At 42.1% G+C, this 24754-nt stretch overlaps 1 protein-coding gene across 3 annotated transcripts in view; it reads left to right on the forward strand.

The window, feature by feature from the left end:
• The window catches only part of ACSL5 (acyl-CoA synthetase long chain family member 5), a 28581-nt gene extending 4211 nt beyond the window's left edge, over positions 1-24370 (forward strand). The window contains exons 1-21 of one of the 3 annotated variants that reach the window (XM_083441736.1): positions 1974-2060; positions 7318-7506; positions 9092-9200; positions 10765-10829; positions 10909-11010; positions 11510-11609; positions 13722-13900; positions 14175-14207; positions 14314-14365; positions 15523-15596; positions 15720-15797; positions 16292-16426; positions 16799-16933; positions 17027-17122; positions 18570-18642; positions 19220-19308; positions 19396-19512; positions 20904-21047; positions 21360-21461; positions 22724-22795; positions 23560-24370. In XM_083441736.1, coding sequence (XP_083297862.1) covers positions 7351-7506; positions 9092-9200; positions 10765-10829; positions 10909-11010; positions 11510-11609; positions 13722-13900; positions 14175-14207; positions 14314-14365; positions 15523-15596; positions 15720-15797; positions 16292-16426; positions 16799-16933; positions 17027-17122; positions 18570-18642; positions 19220-19308; positions 19396-19512; positions 20904-21047; positions 21360-21461; positions 22724-22795; positions 23560-23697 — 2049 coding nt within the window. In that variant the 5' untranslated portion in view covers positions 1974-2060; positions 7318-7350 and the 3' untranslated portion in view covers positions 23698-24370. Of the gene's footprint in view, positions 1-1973; positions 2061-5319; positions 5478-7317; positions 7507-9091; positions 9201-10764; positions 10830-10908; positions 11011-11509; positions 11610-13721; positions 13901-14174; positions 14208-14313; positions 14366-15522; positions 15597-15719; positions 15798-16291; positions 16427-16798; positions 16934-17026; positions 17123-18569; positions 18643-19219; positions 19309-19395; positions 19513-20903; positions 21048-21359; positions 21462-22723; positions 22796-23559 lie in introns of those variants that run through there. The other 2 variants (XM_083441735.1, XM_083441737.1) reach the window with 2 other exon arrangements.
• The last annotated feature ends 384 nt before the right edge of the window (positions 24371-24754 follow it).

The raw sequence follows: 24754 nt of genomic DNA on the forward strand, positions 1-24754 counted from the left end.
CCTCCCCATGTTGCTGCTAAAATCAATTTGTCAGACCCCTCCTCTGTTTGTTTATCCCTAGAGCTGTATAACAACACTGAATACAGAGTGGTAATTCACTACCCTCTCTCAGCACCCCTGATCTATAACATTGGTGCAATAATACTCCACCACTTTGTAGGGCTGATTTAGCCTATCCTTTCTCAACCAGAATACCAACCTCCCTACAATGCAGATATACTAATGATGGATTTTTGTTGTATCTGCATTTGCAGAGTGTTTAAAACTAGAACAAAAAATAAATAAATGCATGCACAAAAAGGAGGGGGAAACACATTGGGCTGATAGTGCATCAAGGAAGACCCAAAATCTGACTAGAAATAAATAGGAAGCCCTTCCTTCTCCGTTCAGAACCCCTTTTCAAGTATTCTTTTGGGAAGTCTCTGCATTTCATTCTAGCACTCACAGATCTGACTTCACTCATTGGCTAAAAGCACTGAAAGGCAGGGGCAGGTTCATAGCTAGCAAAGCAGTTTCTTTAAATGGTGCTTGCATATTTTGCTTCACAACTTTTATTTTAAAGGAGCCAGAGACCCTGTGCAGTAAACTAAAGTTTATGGACTGAACAAGGGAAGCCCTACATAGAGTGCAGTGCATTCATCCAGCCTTGAAGTTACCAGTGCCTGAACTACTATGATCAAACTATCTTGCTCCAGGAATAACCGTAGCTGCTGTATCAGCCAAAGCTGATAAAAAGAACCTATGTCATTAACAGCCTGATAGGCTATAAGTAAGCAGGTGTTTCCAGATATGGAGATAACAGGGATAGAAAAGTTTCACCTGTTACATTGTAGGTTACTCTTAAAGTAGCAGAGGCAACAAAAGAGCCAGCCACTTGGAACACAAGTTCCAATGAAGAGAAAAAAATGACATAACAACAGACAGGCAAGTTTCGACACTTACACCAAAGTTTAGGATTACATGCAGGTGTCTCTGTTTTTGGTATTCCTCCTTTCCTGTCTTCTGCCACTATGCCTGCAGGAAAGAGTTCAAAGGCTTTTGCTTTCAGGTAATTGCAGCTTATTATACCAACTTACAATTATACATGGTAAATCTTAGATATGATTTAAGGAAACAAGCCAACTTAATAAACCATGGTTGGCCTGTTTCCCTAAACCCTAAAACTAATTGGAGCTCAAAGCTTGCAGTCTCGTCGCTGCTGCAGTGAGCTGTTGCCCGAGGCTCCTTCACATAATACTAAATCAACCTTTCCCAACCCGATACCCTTCCAGCATTGCTGGACTAGAGTTCCCATCAGCCCCAGCCACCAAGACTAATGGTCCAAGGTGGTAAAGTTGCAGTCCAAAACAACTGGAGGGCATCAGGTTGGGGAAGGCAGCGCTCAGTCATTGATTAGCATCATATTCAAACCATAACATAGCTGGGACAAAGAGGGCAAGTAGCAGAAGCAGATGCAGATGACAGGGGTTGAATTATACGATTCACGAACCATCCCATGCACCTGGGATTAAGCTCCATTGAACTCAGTAGAACATCTGAATAAATATGCATAGGCTAGGGGGTGAACCGCTTGGACTTCATGGACTTTCACATACAAACCCCATCCTCTCTGCAGTGAAATTAAAAATTATATGTAAGTGAGTTCAGAATAGTTCTTTATCCTGTGTGGGAACTCTGTATTCCCTTGTCACAATTCTAGGCAATTATGTTCGTTTGTTTTTAAATGGAGATGAAGGTCTTAAGCTGGAAATGAAAGCAACCTGTAGATAACTTAGCTTATTTTCTGGTGCTTTTAGCCTAAATGCGGCTGCCCACTTCCCTTCCTGTTGCAGCTATCTGGAGCTACGTAAGGCACATGCAAGCAAGTCCCCCCTGAGTGCAGAGCGATTTCCTTCTAAGCGAATGTGCATAGCATTAAAAAGCCTGAGAAAAATGAGTCACTTCCTGCCTGAGAGGCCTCCCTCTCGTGTGAGCTGTTCCCAGCACTTCCTGGAAGTGGCTGCTATTTAAGGCCGTGAGTCTGAGTTTGTTGCAAGCGTGTGGTGGGAGGCTGCTAGCTGGTAAGTGGAAGAAGCATTGTCAGATTTAGTATGTTACAGATCAATTTTAATGCATGCCTGGCTTTTGTCCTCCTCCTCTTGTGCATACTATTGATAACTTTAGAGGTTAGCAAAAGGCACACCGGATGTCTGAATATGGCTCTTTTCGTTGGCGGATGCTATTGTTTTTATTCAGTCAGTTGTATTTGTATCTTGAGAGGATGTTAAAAGGGTAGAAGGTGGTAATATTGCAACTCTGCGGTAGTGGGTTAGAAACAGTAATTTCTCAAGACCCCTTTACGCTTCGAAACATGGCCTTTGTTGCATAGATTTATGTAACTAGATGAGAATCGAACTCAAAGGTATAGTATGTATACCAACACCGTTCAACAGATGACTTGCTTTTCTACTTGGGTCTTCTAGCAGCAGTTGTTTATCCAGTTTCTATGACAGAGATTCAAAGGTCAAGGCTTAAGTTATCCCTTTATGCAGCACAGACATGCTTAGATAAATAGTAATGTAGCTCTGGGTTTTGGTTTGGTTTTGACTGACTAAAAAAGCAATTGAAGCTGAGTGAAAGCTTTCACTGTTTTTTATGTTTTGTTCTGGGGAATAAGAATACTCTGATTGCTGCTGTACATAATTGATGGATAACTTCCAGGAGTTTGCTTGAAATCTTTATAGTTTAGTTTTAACCTTGCTTTGCTGAGGAACATGAAAAATGTCTCATGTCACGTTGGAAAACATGTCCATTTAGCTCCCTATTATCCACTACATGGCCTGAAAGTAGCTCTCTAGCGTTTCAGATGGGAGTTGTACCTGGAGATGGCGGAGACTGAGGCTGGAAATTTCTGCATGTTCTCTGCCATTGAACTATGGCTTGTCTAGTTAAATAAAAACTGAGTAAAGTTACTGAATCTTGGACAATCTTGCTCCTTATCAGACTTCTGATAAGTGGCCTTTCTAGTTAGCAATGAGTACACTTGTAATATACAAGTACTGTGTGAGAGAAATGCTCTATCAAAAGGAGGCTTGAATACCTTTGAGAAGTCTTATATAATGGAGGCATGCTGAATGCATGTTCATGAGAACAGAACTGGGAAAGAAAGCATACTACGTGCAGTGCCTATGGAATACAAAGTGGGTTGCAACAGTTAAACAACGGCTCATCAACATTTTTGGACCCATGAGCATGTTTGGAAACTTGAAAATGTTTTGTGGGGAAGCACACCCACAACCATGCATATCCCCTGCTCTTCACTGCAGTTCCCACTCCACACCTCACAACCCTATTCTCGCACACACCAGGAGTGTTATTCTTGCCCCGCTGAATCGGAGACGATTCCCATCTCTTTGTTTAGCCCAACCTACTAGATACTGATATAAGCAAGAAAGAGGCATGGGTCAATTTGCAGGATGATTTCTCTGGCAACACAGCAATGTTCAGATGCTGCGTAAGGCAGTACTGGACCAGGACAATGTGGGGCAACTTTGCTCATCCCAAATAATTCATTCCTCCCACCAGGATTTGTGCCAGAAAGATCAAGGAAAAGTGTGGGTGCAAGTTGCAAGCAAGCATGATTTGTGGTGCTGCAAAATGCCATGACATACTTCTTAAGGCATAATCTTTGGCATCTATTTTCTTGGCTTTGTAGCGTTTGAGCCATCACGAGAGAACTTTAACTCAATTTTAAACAGACAGGGTTTTTTCATTAAATAATAGTTTACTAAAGAGAGCATTTCAATCCATACAAGACTGTTCTCCATATAGGTGGGGACAGGAAGCATGGGAAGAATAGCAATAGCTGGATTAATAGAATATTGTTGTTGATATCCATCTGTCTTGAGAATGGACTGTGCCTCCTGGGCTGAAGAATCTCAGTGCCTGTGTTGCTTTTTGCTGTGTTACCAGCACTGACGTGACCTCTGTGGGGTGCACTTTTGGACAGTGTGTATGGAGGGTCTGGGCTGCCCAGACAACAAGTCCCCCCCCCTCTCTCAGCCTCACTAATGTGGTCCAAAGGAAAGCAGAGGAATAGACTTGGCACCAGCTTGGCTGCAGGAGTTACCGGATGTAGATTGAATACTATACTTGTCTATTTATTTACATATTTAGGCTGTGTTTATAGGACAAGGTCCTTGCTAGGCAACATACAAACACGCAACAATGTGTTCAGCCCAGTAAAAAAATGACCAGAACTGAATAATTGGCCAACTAAGCAGTGCTCTAATAACCAGCAACAACTTTAATAAGATCCTCTTCATTATACACCAACTGGAATAGTAATGTATGAGATACTGTTTGCATAATACACGGGTGTTATGGGATTTGGGAGGCAAGAGTCAGAGACCTGTCTGCTTAGATCATCAGGGGTCAGCAGACTTTTTCAGCAGGGGGCTGGTCCACTGTCCCTCAGACCTTGTGGGGGGCTGGGCTATATTTTGAAAAATAAATGAATGCATGAATTCCTATGCCCCACAAATAATCCAGAGATGCATTTTAAATAAAAGGACATTCTACTCATGTAAAAACACGCTGATTCCCGGACCGTCCGTGGGCCAGATTTAGAAGGCGATTGGGCCGGATTCAGCCCCTGGGACTTAGTTTGCCTACCCATGGAGTAGAGTTTTATTAAGGTTTGCCCTCCACATAGTCCAAAACATTTGGAGAGCACCAGGTTTGAGGATCATGCTCTACTGCAACACACACACACACACACACACACACACACACACACCACCACCACCACCACCCCTACCCTACCCTACCCTACCCTGTTCCCCACAGCCCCACCCAGTATAGTCGTTCTGGCTGGGGTTGATTGGAGTTCTAGTCTAAAGCACTTGGAAGGTACCAGGCTGTCAAAGGCTGCTTTAATCAGATGTGTTGAGTGTGAACAAGATTTTTCATATCATTCTGCCCAATAACAGCTAAGGCAGCCTCCAAAATGAAAATTAACCCACAAGGTTATTTCAGCCATCTTTTCTCTTTTTTAAAGTGTTCCCATTTTGTTGTTGTTGTTTATTAAATTTCAAAACTGCCCTCTGCCTGAAGCTCACAGAGCGCTTTACATTATTAAAGCACAACAACGCAATACCAGAATAACAAACCAAAACAATACCCCCCCTCACAGTTTAAAAGGCCATAGATTGCTTAACAAGATAAAGGTACATGGAAGAGAACAAGCCCCCCTGGGTGTAGAGCAGGTCATTTGGAGTAGCTGGATAGGCTGTCGCTCCCGCCTCCTCCCAGCATCCTTGGAAGATGATGCGTTAACTGTCCACTCTAGGCTGCAGATGTTACTGTTGGCTGCTCCAACTGCTGGTCTTCTAAGGTTCCGCAATGGCGACAGGGGAAAGTAGCCCCTCTGCTATTGTGCCCAACTTGGCAACCCATTTCAGATAGCAGCCAAATGTGTCTTCTTCTTGGGCAGCTGGGTAATAATCTGTCTCCTGACTCTTCCCAGCAGCAGCAGTGGTAGCTGAAGCAGTGTTGGGGGACAGTGATAACTGCCTGCTTCCCTGGCCTTCCCAGGGATGGATGCAGTTAGTAGCATAGGAAAAGGGATGGAGGGATGTTATGGTAGACCCTCCTATCTTTAAAGGACTCTTGGGCAGGAATCTCTTAATAAATACTTAAAGGCCCTTCTCTGTATATGGCTCCCTGACAAAGCTGCTGTCAGCCAGGATGAGGGTGATATCTGCCATGGCAGACACTTTGTGGAATGAATTGTAAACTGCCCTGTGAACTTTGGATGAAGGCGGGTATGGGCATTGAATAAAGAATCATAAATAATGCCAAATTGTTGAGTCAAGTGCCTCAGAGCTCTTTTGTTGTATTGCTACTACTGTATAGGGAAGTTTTTAATACTTGATGTTTTACTGTGCTTAATGTTTTAATTTGTTGGAAGCCGCCCAGAGTGGTAACCCGGTCAGAACTAGAACTTAGATTTAAATAATTCTGAGCCCAGGAATTTGTTTTCAGTACCACAAATGAACAGAGACAACAGTCCTTCTACATACAACCCCCTTTCCTGTTTTCTCCAAGCTTTCTTCATTTCAGTAATGTAATTTAGAGCAGGAAGGGAGTTGTTGTTTTTTTTTGCTGTTGCTGAATAGTCCTTGACAATCAACTGCAAATCATCCATAGATCTACCAACAAGTCCTGATCTATTGCCCCCAGTCGATATCAATAAGATATCAGAGTATGGGGCAGTCATTTGTCTAGCAGCAGTTACTTTGTAAATCTGCTTTTGTGTTGGTGGGGGAGATACAGCGTGAGCTTAGAGGTGCATTGGTATTTGGTTAGCTACAAGGAATGGAATTGTACTTGGGTCAGATGCAGGACTTCAGTGATAAACAGATGTAGTCAGCTCACTTCATCGTTGTGTAAACTTTAGCATAGTTCGTGGTATAATGACCTCTCTTGATAAATGGGTGAAAAGGGCTTCCTGTATGAGCAACTCTTGAATACACTTAGAAGTCAGCAAACCACACATCCAAGGGCAAAAGTCAGTAGCTGTAGTATGTTACGCAATTTGTGAAAGTGCAGAGTCTCCTTCCATATCTCTTGAAAATGCCAGCAAAGTCCTTCTCAGTGTTTGATGGAGTTGTCTTGGAGCTGGGAACTCTTTAAACTAATTTTCTCGCTAAGCTTTCCAATAGTGTATGTGCCCAGAATGACAACTGCCCATCTTTGGGGCAGGGGCTGTGGAAGTGGGGAACAAAACCATACAAGGAAACATAAGTTAAATGAACATACGAAGTTGCCTTGTAGGCAAGACCCATTGGTCCCTCTAGACAAGTACTGCATGCTCTGACAGGCAGTGGATCTCCAGAGTAGGAGACTTTTGCATCATCTAATTCTTTGAACTGCCAATGGTAGGATTAAATATTCAAAGCAGGTGCTGCACCACTGAGCTACTTATGTGTACTTGGAAATGAGCTCTATAGACTCTGTAGGAGGGTATGGAGATAAGAATGAATAGCATATCCTTGGGACTAGAAACATGACTAGAAAATAGAATAAGTTGCTCTTCTTGGAGATGTTGCAGAATCTACCACAACCAAAGTTAGTTATCTGTACCATGGTACTTACAGCACATCATGATCAGATGCTAACCTAGATGGTGGATTGGTTGCCTTCAGTTTAAATTAAGCCTTGGATAATAATAACTATCTTGGGAACATTTCGTTGTCATGCTACTGGATAACATCTTTATTAAGCTATGTATGAAAAGTTAATGGTGTTCTAATTGCTGTGTGCCTCTTGCTTTAGGCTTCACCACTTTGTCTGCACTGATCCAACAGGATGATTTGGATACTTCAGTTCTTGTTTTCACCACTCCCAACTCCTGCTTTGATTGGTCTTGTTACTTTCGGAACAACAGTCTTCCTATGGCTGATAACCAAACCAAAACCAATTGCAGCTCCCGTTGACTTGAAGAAGCAGTCGCTTGGCACTGAGGTAAAAGAAAAGAGAAAGAGGTCATCAGCCGCTGTTGGCAGATGAATGGGCTAGATGAAATGTATGAATTGCTTAGCTTACCCTTCATTGGATGCTGTTGTGTGAAATGTACCGGTACTTGACTTGCTATGGAAACTACTTGAGATTTATGACCTTTCTCAGTGAGTATTGGGTGGTAGATAGGGGACGGTGGGAATCTACATTCTCCAACAGCCAATATTGTTGGCACGTATGCTGATGGTACTGTGCACATCTGCATTCTTATATTGTTCTGGGATTCTACTTGAGTGCTAGCCATGAACATTACAGGGAAAACTGACACACTTACCCCCAGAAACATACCTGGGATCAACAAGAGTTTAGATCTAAATAGAGGGCAGCAGCTGAACAATTTCCTTTTAGGCCTGTAAATGTTAGATTCCTTTGCATGCCAAGCCACCCAAGTAAGAAAGTTTCCAGGAGAAGAGGCAAGGAAGAGGGAGCCGGCCGGCCACTCCAAATTTAAATGGCCCATGGCCATACCCAACCTGGCCGCAGATTGGCTGGGGCTGTCCCTGGCACAGATGACACGGGGGGGGGGATACCTCCCCCTATGCCGGAAAACTGTTGAGGCTCGGCTGACTGGCTGCAATGCTGTACACCAGATAAAAGGTGAACAGACTTGCCAGGTTAATTGTTCTCTCCAAAGGCTGCTTGGTTGGGGCAGTATTGTCACACAGCTGACCAGTCAACAGGATTCTGCTACAGTCACTGGTTAACCATCAGTACAACAGCTTCTGTATGTGTGCCTACAAAGCATCTTTGTGGGTCATGCACCATCTCACTTAACATGGAGTCAACTAACAAATTCTTGAGGAAATGGTGCTCGATTCATGAGGACAGCCAAATGAAATGGCTACAGATCTTGTTGACATCTAATTACGACTGTCTTAGAAACAGATGGCCTCTGAAGGAGATCTGATAGCTACCCTAATGGACAGAGATGGATGAAGAGGAAGTACAGTGGTGCTTCTATACTTGCTTGGCTCTTAAATCGTTTGCTGGGCACTATGAAACGTGCTATAGGGATAGTATCAATTCCACAATGGGAGGAGGAGAGTTGGAAACCCATGGTCTAGGAAGCCCATGCCAGTTAATAAGGCGAGTTTACTCTCCCCCTGCCTCTGAAACTGAACTAGCTTCACTGCTGCTGGTATCCCTAAGTTTACTTTAAGGTGGTGGGAGGCAGGAAACACCTAGAAGCGAAAAGGGAGATCTAGGAGAGGACTATTGCAGGTGGAGACTTCTCTAGGTCTTAAGGCATGGCTCTGATCAAGGGAACATGGAAAGTCTGTGTCCATTAATTATTATTACTTGTGGTGGTGGTGGTTTAGGGGTTCATGCATCATTAAATGCATTGCTGGTTTTCCCCCTCAACTGGTGTAGCCATTTATCTTAGCACTTTGTAAAAAAGAAAACCCTATGTACAGATTGTAGGGAGAAGAACCTTGGGTAGTCTTAATCTGAGTTAAGTCTAATGTGGGGAGTGGGGCCTTGTAGTACATCATCCACATTGCCAACTAACCTGAATAATTTCTGAATGTAGGGAGGAGCTAGAAGAAGTGCTCTTATCCCTGATGGCAAGCTTCTTTCTTATTACCACGAGGATGCACGGACCTTATATGAAAGTTTCAGAAGAGGACGCTACGTCTCAGGTGAGTAGGGAATTCACTGGGACAACTTGGATGGCCTGTTTTAGCATTGCTTGTTCAAACCACAGTTTTGGATGGAGAGGGTGTTGCCATAGTACTTCTCACCTGATAAAGCTAATGAAGCTGAGTAGGGAAAAGCTTTGGAATGATTCTTTGCAGAGGCTTTTCCAGGTGGAACTTTCAGGAACTCAGTTCTGGTACCACTCAAGTGAGTGTCATTGCCATTATAAGAGAACAAGGGAGACGGTGGTGGTGAGTTCCACCACTTATTTTTCTAGAAAAATAACATTGGGCTTTTCATATGGGAATATGGATCCATGGCAGTCTTTCTGTGTGTTTATGGTCCTTGATATGAGCATCCTTTTCTACCCACAGTGATTGCCTACTGAGGATATTCTTCAAAAATGGCTGGCTTGCTTTAGAGATGACTTGAATATAAAAACAAATCCTCTAACACCACAAATATTGCAGGGCTCCTTATAATTGGTGTGGAAACGAATGGTGTGAAATAGAAAGTCTGACTTTCATTTTCATGAGGTTGGAGCATAATGCTTGAGGCCAAACCATATAATGTGGTAGATCAATGACTTGATATCCTGAATTAAGAAGAGAACACTTCTTTTAAAAGAAGCCAGTGTAAGGCATCCAAACTTTGTCAGAGCAGCAACCACTAGCAATTATTGATCTGAACTGCCCAGCACCCCTTGTTTTGACCTCTTGTAAGAAAGGGAGATAGACGGGTATAGTGTCTTTGTTGTTGTTTAGTCGTTCAGTCGTGTCCGACTCTTCATGACCCCATGGACCAGAGCACACCAGGCACTCCTGTCTTCCACTGCCACCCGCAGTTTGGTCAGATTCATGTTTGTAGCTTTGAGAACACTGTCTAACCATCTCGTCCTCTGTCGTCCCCTTCTCCTTGTGCCCCCCATCTTTCCCAACATCAGGGTCTTTTCCAGTGAGTCTTCTCTTCTCATGAGGTGGCCAAAGTATTGGAGCCTCAGCTTCATGATCTTGTATTTGTATAATTCTACTGCCAACACTGCTGCACTGATCAATTTCAGACTTGGAGCCCAAGAACCTGTGTTGTCCAAATAAGAAATCCAGTCTGAATCTCTTGCATCACATGTGCTTTGGTCCTTGGCCAGCTTCTGATGCTATTTTGACGAGGGGGATCTACATATCACAGTAATATGTGAATGCTATATAAGAAAAGTATTTCAAACTTTCCTGTAAGAAGGCATTCTAATGTTTCTTGAAGTTTGCTTGATTTTCTGTTCAAGTATTATTATTTTTAAACTGTAAACCACATCTAATATTAAAGGAAGGAAAATACAATGAATGGGAATGCATCTTCACAAAGCTGTCTAGAATCCTCTAATGCAGAAAAGTGTTCAGTTGCTCAAGATCTTGCAAACGAAAGACATAATTTAGCATCTAGGCAACAAATCTGGCTGACGATGTCAGCAAATCAGGGATGCCTAAAAGCTGTGGTTTGGTATCCTTCAGTTCACTTGAAGACCTTTCTACTATGCTGGCATATTCATAATCTCGTTTTTTTTCCTTGCAGAAAATGGCCCTTGCTTAGGATACAGAAAACCAAAGAAACCTTTTCAGTGGCTGTCTTACCAACAGGTTGGTTAAAACACCAACTGGAAAATTGACCTAAATCCCTTGCCAATAATGTCAAGTTAACTATCCTTGATATTTCTAGGTGCTGGACAGAGCTGAACACCTGGGATCAGGTCTTCTACACAAAGGATGTAAACCCTCAGGAGATCAGTTCATTGGCATCTTTGCTCAGAATAGACCAGAGGTAACTTGTGAGAATCCTAGTTGGCCATAGTATTCTGGTAAAACCATTCCTAAATTTGCACACTGTTTTGATATTAAGGTTTGGAAGCAGCAGAAGAAGTGAATGGACCTTCTGCCTGTTCATGTTGTATCCATGTTCTGGTCTGGTGTTGGGAGCAGCTTTGGCATGTTGCCTGTCTTGCTGGAATTAATACGTGATGTGTTCACAATTTCCTAATGAGCCCCCCCCCCCCCAATTTGCACAATGGCTTGCATATCTACCACAATTGCTTCTGCAGTTTGGCTGATAAAATCAAGCTTCCTTGACTAATCGTGCTCATTGGAATAGATGTGTCATATATAGTTCCTGCCAAGTGCAAGCTTGCAAGTTCACAAGCTCAACACAATTAACACCTGAAGCTCTAATGGGAGGATTACTAGAATATACCTGATCCTTAAACATGCTGTTTTATATATTGCCACACAATGCTTATGTGTTTTTCCATTCTTTTCTCCTGTAGTGGGTGATCTCTGAGCTTGCCTGCTACACTTACTCAATGGTTGCAGTTCCCCTTTATGACACTCTGGGATCTGATGCAATTGTGTACGTTATTAACAAGGGTAAGCTGTTTTCTCTGGCCATGAAATACCTTGTTCTACTCTTTATTTATATGGGGGGGGGGGGCGCGTTATTTTCTTGACAAGTGACTACTATAAAGTGAAATTTGGTCCTCAAATAGAGGGACAAAAGTTCCAAGAATACCCCTCCTATTTGAGTTAATATGACCCAAATTCTTCTTAAAAGGCAGAAATGACTCAGAAAAATTATCCCCTGCTTCGTTAGTCTAGAGAGGGGCAAGTAAAAGACAGGTGTAAAATCTGAGGATGGGGGAGCAGGTAACCCTGTGTGTCATTAATGGAACTGACCTCTCCTCCTCCTCCTTCTCTGTAATTCCAGTCCTGTTCAATGTGACATAACAATGTTGCTTTGAATAGAGCCAAATGAAAGAGCTTTAGTAGCTGAAGCTCTGTTATGTCAGTACAGCTGTTGGTATGCTGGATCTTTGACCGCAGAAAGCCCTGGAATCCCCATGAGACAAAGACCTTTCTTAAGTAGAGGAGCAAAGCATTTCTCAACCAACTTTAAGTCCCTGATCAGATTTTTGGTCCTGCTCCTTCTTGAGGTGGGGTTTTCTGAGCCTGCCTTTGGAAAACTTCTTCAGGCTGTTTGACAAATAGTCAGAGTTTGCCTCTTAGAAGATACTTTTGACAGTGTTGAACATAATCTGTCTTCAGAAGACTACGCAGGGGTGGTAACAGGATATTTATTTCTGTAAAGCAATGAAACAATGCAATTGCTTGCAACTAGTCTCATCTTCGCTTCAAAATGCTTAAATAGAAGACACAACCCCCTTCTATAGTTACGTTTATGCTATCCTAGACAAAAAAAGGCATTATTGAAATGAAAATAGTGCCCATTAAACTCAATTTGCAGACACACACAAAAAAATACAGGTGAGGATCATACACTCCATTGCTGGTACAGTGGTACCTCGTGTTACATACGCTTCAGGTTACATACGCTTCAGGTTACAGACTCCGCTAACCCAGAAATAGTGCTTCAGGTTAAGAACTTTGCTTCAGGATGAAAACAGAAATCGTACTCCAGCGGCGCGGCAGCAGCAGGAGGCCCCATTAGCTAAAGTGGTGCTTCAGGTTAAGAACAGTTTCAGGTTAAGAACGGACCTCCGGAAGGAATTAAGTACTTAACCCAAGGTACCACTGTATTTCAGTTACTAAGCTTTGAACTTCCTCAAAGTTTATTTTGCTCACTTCTTTGAAACCAACTTTTACTGCAATTGTTATAAAGCACCCAATGCTTTTCACAAGAGAGAAAGCCACAAGTTTAAAATCCTAACAGGAAACCTTGTTGAGTTTAATTCTCCGAGAAGTTGCGTCTCTTGGGTAGCAGAATAGTAGTGGACTTTTTGTACTAGTCTGGACAAGTTGGGTGCTCATTTAATTGTACTCCATTAGTATAGCATGACTTCCAATTATAGCAGCTATGATCCAAGCTACACAAACCATGCAATGGTAGCCTTACTTACTGGTAATTAAGTTGCTTGACCTCAGTCGGAAACAACAGTGGAAGATGTTTTCCTTTACTCCCCCCCCCCCCCACAGCTCTTTCCTTTCAGTGAAATGCATGGCGTTGTAGATCATGAAACCTGTAGACAAAAGCTTGCTTTCAAACATACATGATGGATAAAGGAGTAAATGCCCTAAATTCTCCTAGAATCCCAAATGCTCCCTCCCAAAGCAACTGTTTGGGTTAAAGAGACATTTGGCATTTGCATGCAACATGCTTGCTCAAAGTGTTTTTACAAGCTAGTACAAGCGGCAGGAATAATAATAATAATGGTGTAGTATACTTAACAAGCTCTAAAGCCCAATTAAGAGGCCTATACTCCTCACAGTAAATTTAAGTGTCTGTGTCTTGATAGCTCCAGGTGTGGCTTGCAATTAGGCTATCATTTCTTGCAGCTCCCAGAAGCTTCTGGCACACAGAGTGCTTGCGCTCAATGCATTATTTCCGCTTTCCACTTCTTAAATGATTGCCACATGAAATGGGTATGTGAATATGTCTGCTTCAGCAAGCTGGTGCTGCTTGTGTGTTCTGTGTAACTTGAGTCCAGTGATGGAGGTTGTCAAGTGTTATGTGTGTTCCTTTAGCTGACATTGCTACAGTGATATGTGACAAACCCGAGAAAGCACAAGTGATACTTGAGAACTGTGAACAAAAGAAGACACCAGGACTGAAGATGATAATTCTGATGGATCCTTTTGATGGCACATTAAAGGAAAAAGGAGCTTCCCTGGGAGTTGAAATCTTTTCATTACAAGAAATTGAGGTACAGGGTCCCTTTTGCTTGACAAGTCTACTCTTGAGAAAGGTTAAAGCAGGCTTCCTCAACCTCAGCCCTCCAGATATTTTTGGCCTACAACTCATTTCATACTTCCCCCCCACAAACCACTTCAGAACCATCATTTCATACTCCCCCCCCCTCAAACCACTTCAGAACATCTACTTCTTGAGCTACCCTGTAATAGTTATCACCACTGTCCACCACAACTGCCCCATTCCTTAGTGGCACTGCTTAATTGCTCTTGCTTGTTTTCCTACAGATGCTAGGAAAACACAATTTCAGCAGACCAGTTGTAAGTACTCATCCTCTATTTTACTCAACCAATGAGGTCTATTTACTACCATGTGTGATTTTAAAAGCTTGAACCCATTTTGGACTCAATTGTTATCTTATTTCAGCTTCCCAAGCCAGAAGATCTTGCCATAGTCTGTTTCACCAGCGGAACAACAGGTAAATAACTTGGTAGAACATCAATAGACACCATCTTTTGTGACAAAAGGGACAAACGATAATCCTATTTTTAGATTTTAAGACTCACCTCAAATGTTGGAGATAATGGAGCCCATCCAATTACTGAAACAACAACAACAACAACAAAACAAAAAAAGCTCCAGCCATAACCACTCATGCCAGAAGCATTTGAGGGGTTTTCATACAAATCCTTGTATTTATGCCATGTAATATGTTCCTGCCAACCTAGCAGTTCGAAAGCACGTCAAAGTGCAAGCAGATAAATACCATAGGTACCGCTCTGGCGGGAAGGTAAACGGCATTTCTTTGCGCTGCTCTGGTTCACCAGAAGTGGCTTAGTCATGCTGGCCACATGACCCGGAAGCTGTATGCCAGCTCCCTCGGCCAATAAAGCGAGATGAGTCGGCCACGACTGGACCTAATGGTCAGGGGTCCCTTTACCTTTACCTTAATATGTTCCTGATGTGTTTTAGTATGCAAAGAACTCCTGTTGGTTTTTCTTTTTATTGCTTCATGCTGCCTGAATGGGAACTTCAGTTTCACAGGGTGAAATTTGGACTCTTCTCAAGGAATGTGGAGAGGGGGCAACAATAAATTTATGTGTCCCCTTGATACTTTTATAGGGAGGAAGAGACACAAAACCTATTAAAACTGATGGTATTGAGGTGAAACTGTTGACAGCTCTTCATAGAATAAGACTGCCACACAATTTGGTAGGGAAGCAAGGAAAGAGAAGTAGCACTTAACATCATTTTGAAGATTTCCCACTGGGCCTTCAAAAATGGTTATTTGATGCTGAAATTCAGGGGGCACTTGACTCTACACCTCTTATTCTGACAGAAAGATTGCATGCTATCTGTAATAGCTAAAACTGGCCTGGTTAGCAGTATTGCATGCCTGTCTCAAAAAGAAATCTATAGGAGTAGATTTTTATGCTGCATTTTATGATTTTTAAACCATGAAGTTGTGTTTTTTTAAAGCTGCTTTGAGTTCACACTTAGTCCATACTTTAAAAAAATAATAATAATGAAAGGAGTGTTCTTGTTTCATGGTGTTCAGGTTACCTGAAACAGTGTGTAGTTCAGCTCTTAAATTCCTGGTTTGAGCTACAAATTTATTTGTTTTTATGTGTGTAGGTAACCCTAAAGGAGCCATGCTAACACATGAAAGTATTGTTGCCAATGCTGCTGCTTTCATGAAGACTATAGAAGTAAGTGACCAAGGCCAAGCTGACTATTTAGGTTGGTCAGGCCGCTGACAATCAAACTCTACATTTTTGCATGTTGGTAGAACTGGAGCATCATTGTGACACCGCCTGCTTCTTTTCTTACAGATGACAAGTCCTTGTGTGCCATCGGATGTATCGCTGTCATACCTTCCTCTAGCTCACATGTTTGAGAGAGTAGTGCAGGTAAAACCCCTTTCTAAGTTTTTCTTGCCACTGGGAGCAACTGTGTGGTGCTTCTTGGGTCTCTTCAAAAGGTTAAACAGTGGCACATGAGTGGCTTAGCCACTGGCTGGCTCTGTAAGCAACACGTCTGGCAAAAGGATTGTGGTCCTTCCTGCTTAATGTGACAACAAGGTGTGCTTGTATATCATGATAAATGTTGCAAGCAAGATCTTGAGATGTGGAGTGTGTATGTGTATGTGTACACACATGGAAACACCTCTCAAACTTAGCTTGAGGAACACAGTTTACAGCAATCCATTTTTATGTTCTGAAAAAGCTTTTTTTAATTAAGCTTTTAATTAAATAAATACCCAGTGTTCACAAAGATCAATGAATGGAGGCAACTGATATCTAGATGTTTTAATGGGCAGAGGTTCAACTGACAGATTGGGAGTGGGGTCTCAATCCTAGTACCTTTTGCAGTATATTCAAAGTCTTCCATGGTTACTTTTTAGACCGTAATGTACAGCAATGGAGCAAAAGTGGGGTTCTTCCAAGGAGATATTAAATTTCTAACAGATGACATGAAAACTTTGAAGCCAACTATCTTCCCAGTGGTGCCAAGACTGCTCAACAGGATCTATGACAAGGTAAACATTATATCTAATATAAAGCTGCCTCCACTTGAATCCTGTTAAGTACAATTGCAACTGGGTATATTATGCTTCTATTTAACTTTTCCATAGAATAGTTCGATTAGAATCCTTGTACCTTCCCAAGTTCCCACGCCACCAAATCCTGAAACCAGAAATGGCAAGCTCACCCCAAAATGCCACAGGGCTTTCTCCTAAACTCTCCCATGTCCCATCATAGCTTTAAAATCCATCTTAAGGTTAGGGGGCATAATGGCTGGATGTTTGGGAAGGGCAGAGAAATGGGGTCACCAGAAATGAAGAGGTTAGATCTACAGTCACTGGATGCCCACATCCCCTTTAGTAGTACCGTGCCCTGATTTCTTGCAGATTCAAAGTGGTGCCCAAACAAGCTTCAAGCAGTTATTGCTCAAAGTTGCTGTAGCCAGGAAGCATGCTGAAGTGAAGCAAGGCATTATCCGAAACACCAGCATCTGGGACAAGCTAGTCTTCAATAAAGTTCAGGTACGTGCTCCCCTTTTTAGACTTCAGAACCAATGCCACAATACCTTTCGCCGGGGTGCCTGTGCTTACATTCTTCTCTTCCCTTCTCCACAGGAAATCTTGGGTGGGAAGGTGCGAATCGTAGTCACTGGAGCTGCCCCCATATCTTCACCTGTCCTAACGTTCCTCAGAGCAGCCTTTGGGTGTCAGGTAAGGGCAAAGCCCCCACGGCTTTCTCCACCCCACCCCACGGAAGCGAATGAGTTAGCTTGAAGGTTCTGTTAGTGGCATTGTTGTGGCACATGATAAATGAAAAGCGCTGCCGTTGGTTGGGCGATGAACCGATATTGGAAGGTCAGCCATGAATGTAGTTGTGAACTGTGCAAATTTTGTTGTAACCTGCTCTTTATCAAATATTTCAGTGCCGGAGAAGGGCAGCCATGGAATAAAAATAACAAAGAAGGCAATATACAGAAAACGAGAGAATACATGAAAACAAGTCCAAAAATAACAAGCACATTAACACTTCAAAATGGAACAATTTGTTTGCCTACAAAATATACACTTACTATTAAAATCAAAATTATGGAAACTCTTCCATAATTTTGATTTTAATAGTGAGTGTATATTTTGTAGGCAAAATTATGGAAACACTTTGGGAAAAGTTCAAACTTTATCAGATTGGCAGTGCAAATTACTGGAATATGCGGAAATGGTGCAACTGACTAACAGACTAAGAGGTAATACAATACAAACATGTATTCAAAAATGGGATATGTACAAGAGATATCTATAGAATAAGAAACAAGCAAAAAGGTATGAATTGGTGTAAGAAAGTATTAGAAAGTACAGAAAGTGTAAGGTAATAAGAACATTCATCACCAGAGAGGTTATATGCATCGGGAAATGATAGGTGGTGCTGTGGTTTAAACCACTGTGCTGCTTGGACTTGCCAATTGGAAGGTCGGCGGTTAGAGGCCCCACAATGGGGTGAGCTCCCGCTGTTCAGTCCCAGCTCCTGCCAACATAGCAGTTTGAAAGCACGCAGTGCAAGTAGATAAATAGGTATCTCTCTGGCGGGGAGGTAAACGGCGTTTCCGTGCGCTGCTCTGGTTCGCCGTAAGTAGCTTAGTCATGCTGGCCACATGTCTGTGGACAAACACCCGCTCCCTCGGCCTGTAAAGTGAGATGAGTGCCACAACCCCAGAGTTGTTCACAACTGGCCTTAACTGTCAGGGGTCCCTTTACCTTCATCACCAGAAAGGTTATATGCATCGGGAAATGATAGGAAGTCTATTCTATGTCAGCAAAAAGATAGGAAAAAAGAGATTGCATAACTTTAATTTAAATTTAATTTTTGTAAACATATATAAGATTATTAGTACATGATTGTTTTCATCTTTGTATATTGTGTATTTAAACGGGGGGGGGGGGGGAATTATGGAAACACTTCACAAATAATCCAGTCCTATAGGCTCCACTTCTGAGCAACGCCCCTAGGAAGTACCACCGACCTCAGTGGATCTCTGTCATGACAGAACTTGCCTTGTTCATTGAATTGTTCATATAGACTCCACGTTGTCATAAAACAAACCCATCAAAACTGCAACTGGAACTAAAGGGCGCCATCTAATTAAATATTTGTCTTCCAAAACAGATCTTTGAAGCATATGGCCAAACAGAGTGCACAGGTGGCTGCACATTTTCATTGCCGGGAGACTGGACGACTGGTATGCTTTCTTAAAATTCTGAGTGTGGCTGAAGACTATGACTTGGGCTTCAGTTGGCTTATAGTTGCGTATAATAGATGGCCAGCATGAGTTAAAGAAACAGCTTAAGATGGGCAAGGTGGAATTGGATGAGTTGTATCTTCTGTGTTTGTGTGGGCCAGGGGGAGATGGGAGCTTTCCTTTGGCTTCTCTGGATGCTTTGCAGTTCACCCGGCTGCTTTCTTCTTTCTAGGTAACTGATCACATAAATGTTTACTAGCAGAATGGGCTATACTGGCAAGATGAGTTAGACTTAAGACAACTCCTAATCTGATTATTCAGAGCTTGCTTTTCTGCTGTGGAGGTGGGAGAGACTTTTATAACCGTTTAGGCTATAAAAGGCGATTATGGAAGTTAACAGCTACTTCAGTATGTAAGTGGTGGCAATAAGGAATGGGTTGATACGACAACAGCCACTTTTTGCCCTTCTTCATATGCACCTCCATGGAATTTTGGCGATTTTAAACAAGACAGGTAAAGAAGGGAAGATTGTACTGAGAAAAAACCCTAAATTTTCTGCATGGGTGTTCTTCTTTAGGTCACGTCGGACCCCCCCTGGCTTGCAACATTGTAAAACTTGACGATGTTGCTGAAATGAACTACCTTGCAGCTAACGGGGAAGGAGAGGTAAGCTCCTTTTTGTGATGTAGCATTCTGTGAGCTGAAGTTTAAAATAGATGGGGTCTAACACCTATTTTTGTGTGCCTTCTATAGATTTGCATTAAGGGGCCAAATGTATTCAAGGGTTACTTGAAGGATCCTGAGAAAACTGATGAAGCTATTGACCGAGATGGGTGGCTTCATACTGGGGACATTGGGAAATGGATGCCGGTAAGTTGGTGGTCACTGAGGCAGCTTGCTGACTACTTTGCACAGAACAGTATGCTGGCTAATTCCAGGTTGCACCATTTGGAATTCTGATGCAACTAACCCACTTCGAACAAAATGAAACTGTGGACTAAAATATGCTTGAATGTGAGATAACAATTGCTTGACATGACATCCTATAACCTCCCCACAAGCATACAGCGGTACCTTGGGTTACAGATGCTTCAGGTTACAGACGCTTCAGGTTACAGACTCCGCTAACCCAGAAATAGTACCTCGGGTTAAGAACTTTGCTTCAGGATGAGAACAGAAATTGCCTGGCGGCGGTGCGGCAGGCCCCATTAGCTAAAGTGGTACCTTAGTGGTACCTTAAGAACAGTTTCAGGTTAAGAACGGACCTCCAGAACGAATTGAGTTCTTAACTCAAGGTACCACTGTACATGGATGAATTCTCAATAAAACAGATTATCTAGAAGTGGCCTCCATTTTGGTCTCCAAGCTTTTCTGCATCTGGCTGTAGAAAATGGCTCCTAGAAAGGATACTTGAAAGTGTTTAAAATGAGATTTGCAGTAATTATTCCCTTGCAAAGATAAGGAAGCTATTCCTGCAAAGCTTGGCAACCAAACACAAATCGGATGTATAATATAAGATAAACTTCACAGTGACTCTCGGTATGTTGCAGCAGTAAGCATTCCCCATGTATCCTTCAAATAGCAAGATAAATTAATACACCCCAAAGTGTGCATTCTACTACAAGTTGTGAAATTGGTGGTGGATAATACAGCCAGAGGGCATGCTTTCTTGCGTATACTGCACTGTGGATTAGGAGAGATGAGGCACTAAGGACTCTCCCAAAAGCTACTGATTGGGTTTGTTATGAATGCACCATTCAAAGATTGAATTACTGAATATGGCACCGATGCATTATTCTTAAAGCATTCTACTTGGCCTACATTTACATAATGCATTTTAAACCCTATGATATCACTTTAAGCAGTCATGGCTTTCCTCAAAGAATTCTGGGAGCAGTGGTTTGTTAAGGGGGCCAAAAGTTGTTAGGAGATCCCAATTCCCCTCACAAAGCTGCAATTTCCAGAGTTCCCTGTGAAGAAGGAATTATCATTAAACCACTCTGGGAATTTTAGGCCAGTGTGGTGTAGTGGTTAGTGTGTGGGACTAGGAGTTGGGAGACCAGAATCCAAATCGCCACTCTGCCGTGAAGCTTGCTGGGCCAATCGCTGCCTCTCAGCCTAACCTACCTCACAGGGTTGTTGTGGAGATTAAATAAAGCATGGGAGAACCATGTACACGACTTTGAGCTCTTCGGAGAAAAATGTGGGATACAGATAGATTTCTAATCCTGTCTCCAAACTTGTTTTTGTACTTTCTGCAGAGTGGTGCATTGAAGATAATTGACAGAAAAAAGAACATCTTCAAGCTAGCTCAGGGAGAATATATTGCACCTGAAAAGATTGAAAACATCTACCTCAGAAGTGCTCCTGTAGCACAGGTCTTTGTGCATGGAGATAGCCTACAGGTAAGTGTGCCCTGTTCAGAGCTGTATCTTCTGCCACTGTGCTAACTGGTTTCTAGGGCCAGACAGTTCGATCAGAATGGTCAAGGCACACACTGCTGCTGAGATGGGTGACTTGCGGGGACACAATGAAGACCTAATGGATTGCATGATCATAAAAGCTGACTTCTTTATAGTATGACACAACATGTTGGCACTTTGGCCCAAAGATCCAAAGGAACTCAATATGCCCAAGTGGAAATCTTTGGGAACGAGTACATACAACACACCCACATTCATTTTTTTCTGGAGTTTGAATGTTCATTCTTCCTACAGTCATTCTTGGTGAGTGTGGTGGTTCCTGATCCAGAGACCCTTCCAGAGTTTGCAGCAAAGTTGGGAGTTAAAGGTTCATTTGAGGAACTCTGCAAAAATACAGTAAGTGCCTTTCTCTCACTTTGTGAAGATCCAAGTAACTGAAGATAAGAGTTCATTCAGTGAACTTGAAGGGGAAATTGTCTGATTGTAAACTGGATTTCAGAGTTCGATAATGAAGGAGCCAGTTTGCCTCCTGACTCTCACTTGTTGTTTGGATGTGCAGTTTTGCATGAGGTGATATGGGAGTCTTTTGTGCCGTAGCACATAAACTTGTAAATAGCTGCTTCATGCTAAAATTATTAATGTATACCCAATCCTACAATACAGCCTACTAAACTAGATTTAAGCAAGGTAGCTTTTAAACCAAGATGGGAGGAAATTGGATATGCGATGAGAACAGTTATTCTAAATTGTGTGTTGGCAACCTAGGCTGGTATAGTGGGTTAAGCGAGAGGAGCAGGCAATTATTATAATTACTTGTCACTGCAGTGAAAGTTTTTACTTTAGCAGCATTTTCATGTCTGAACTTGCATGTTAACTTCGTATATATCTTGAGTGTGCTGTTTGATTAGAAAGTTGTGCTAGTAAAACTCCCCATGTTCAAGCTTAACCCACACATTTGCTGAGGTGTGAACAACTGTGTGTTAAGACATAGGCATGGAAGTGAATTTTGTGTGAGTGCAGTATTTGATTTGCATATAACCTCTCCCTTTGAGGTTTTTTAAAAGGCTTTTGAGGCAAGAGTCCTTGTTTCTATTTTTTGCTCACAGTACTTGCTAAGTGCATGGCTCTGTGAGGGTCTCTTCCCACTCCACCACCAAGCCACACAAATTCCTTAAGAATTAAACTGTTTTATGGTGTCAGGCTTTAACAACCAGCGGATTGGGCAGCTGTGGGTGGGAAAGAATGTGTGTTTGAGGTCTATACATTCCTCTCAGATTTCTAAAATCTAGTGCCTTCCTTAGCCTGAATGCACAGAACTGAACTCATTAAAATTCCAAGAAACACTTTCTTGCACAATGTGAGATTTGACTCCTGAAAAATACTCCTGCAGAACAAATGTGAATTCATTCCATAAAGTTAAGATTCGTAGAAAGGGAAAACCACTACCTAAAAAGATTCCACGATCATGCTGACTGGGATAGAGGGGTGACTTACATCAGTAACCTGCTTCTGGAAGTCTCTGTTCTTCACCTTGTTGCTACCATATATAGGGTAGTTACTTCATTTATGTAGTCTTAGTCTCTAAAGGGATTAAGATAAATTTACAAGTTTTTCAAACCCGCTGGTTTAAATCCTACCAATATATTTTCTGTTTCTAGGTAGTGAAGAAAGCTATCCTGTCAGACATAATCAGGTTGGGGAAAGAAGCTGGCCTCAAGTCATTTGAGCAAGTGAGTATGTAGTTTGTTCAAGGCTATTGCTTGTTCAGTGGCTTCAAAGAGAATGAACTCTTAAAGCAGAACTCCAGAAGTAGAGAGACGGGTTTGTGCATACTCCGTTTGTGTTGGAAAGAATCTTGAATGCATAAAAGGGCTTATAAAAAGATTTAAATCAGCACCATAATGTTTCCATAGTGCTCTGCCCTTATCCCTTTACAAAAGGAATTGAGTGTGTCATAGATACTGGAGGAATAAGTTGGTCTTAAATCTCCGGACTTCTGTAAATGTGGAAATTTGTAAAAGTGAAAATTATAAATAAATAAATCTCTGGACTTCCAAGAGGTTTCAAAGGTATCTTGTCATCCTAGGACATGTAGTTCAGATTTCTATCTCAAACTTTGATCTCTGACAAGTCCAGAGATCTGCTGCAATGCCTCTATTGATGTGGGGCAGGCATCCAACAACCAAGAATTATCACACCAGAAATCTGCATGATACGCTCCATACTGTAACAAATGGTTATAGCACTTTGCTCCTAAGCAAAGGGGCACTTGGTGTGTTGTGAAATGGTGGCTGTCAACAACTAGCTCTTTTGATACAAAAAGAAAATAGGGGTGGGGGCCTGTTTGAGGAAATACTATTGACTTCCTCGATCCCAAGGGCTTGAGAGTATAGCTTCTTAAAGGTAAAGAGGAAACCTTAGTATAAGGCAAACTGTCCACCTCAGATAAATGCATGAGGCACGTTTATGACAAAAATATTGTCTCCACAACCAGGTGAAAGATCTCTACCTCCATCCAGAGATGCTCACAGTTGAAAATGGACTGTTGACCCCAACACTGAAGGCAAAGAGAGCAGAAGTATCCAAATTCTTCAGAAGTCAAATTGATGCCATCTATGCTGCTAATATGTAGTTAGGGGGCGGGGAGCCTCAGCTAATTGTATTTACAGTGAACTGTGAAAGCACTTGGTAGGCCCTAAACAGCTGAAAAATGAAGGACCTGAATCAACTAAGTGTCCTTTCATCTTTAAAGAAAAACATGTTTGGCAAAGGTAGCAACTAGTTGTGGTGAATCTTGTGTAATATACTACGTTGTTCAAACGGAACATGCCAGACTTGTATTCAGAGCGAAGCTGCCTTTCTGCCTCAGTGCCTACTGTTGTCCCTTGTGATTTGTATAAATCTAAATGAAATGGGAAGACCTTGATGATAGTTGCCGTATGTGGAAGATAGTATGGGAAACTATTTAAGACTTCTCTGAAAACTATTGATGATTCTAACGGCCATAATGAGGTTGTATAGGACCAGTATGCTTAAACACTAACTTAATCTAATCTTACTGAAAAGCTCTGCCCCATGTAATATAGTCTTGATTTGTACAGTCATTTACTCTAGCTTTGTATATGCTTTTGGAGAAAAAGCCATGAATGCCATCCTTCTGTGGTGGGTGCTCAAATGCCTCATTGGCAATAAATGTACTTAATGCCTATTTTTTAAAGTCTGGGTATCCAAATTCTGCTAAGACGCAAACTATTCCTGCTGGCTGAAAATGTATGTGAAAAATAAACTGATAGCACTTTCTGAAATTTGTGTCTTTTGACTTAGTACATCTTGTACTTCTCTGCATTCCACGAAGGTAAATATCCATTTCTCAGTGGAAGGATACTTCCCTTAAGCATGTATAAAATCTATTCAAAATTTAAGGGTTGTGGGGTTTTTTTTAGGGAGGGGGACATCTTGGGTTATCAAGACTGGTGCCTCATTTCCTGTACAGATTTAAGTTGCCCTTAATGTCAAGGCGCATGTTTATTAATCTGACCTTGGCTCTTACTGGTTACAAGTGCTCCAGCTCTCTCTGCAACTCCAAAAGCAAAGTGCTCAAAGATGGTTTCAGGGACAGGACTGTAGATGAGTAACTAGAGCACCTTTAATCTGTTGCAGCATAGACTAGTAACAGTAGCCTGGGGTGA

Source organism: Podarcis tiliguerta, assembly GCF_965153285.1.
Source record: "Podarcis tiliguerta genome assembly, chromosome: 5".
NCBI classification, from domain to species: domain Eukaryota; kingdom Metazoa; phylum Chordata; class Lepidosauria; order Squamata; family Lacertidae; genus Podarcis; species Podarcis tiliguerta.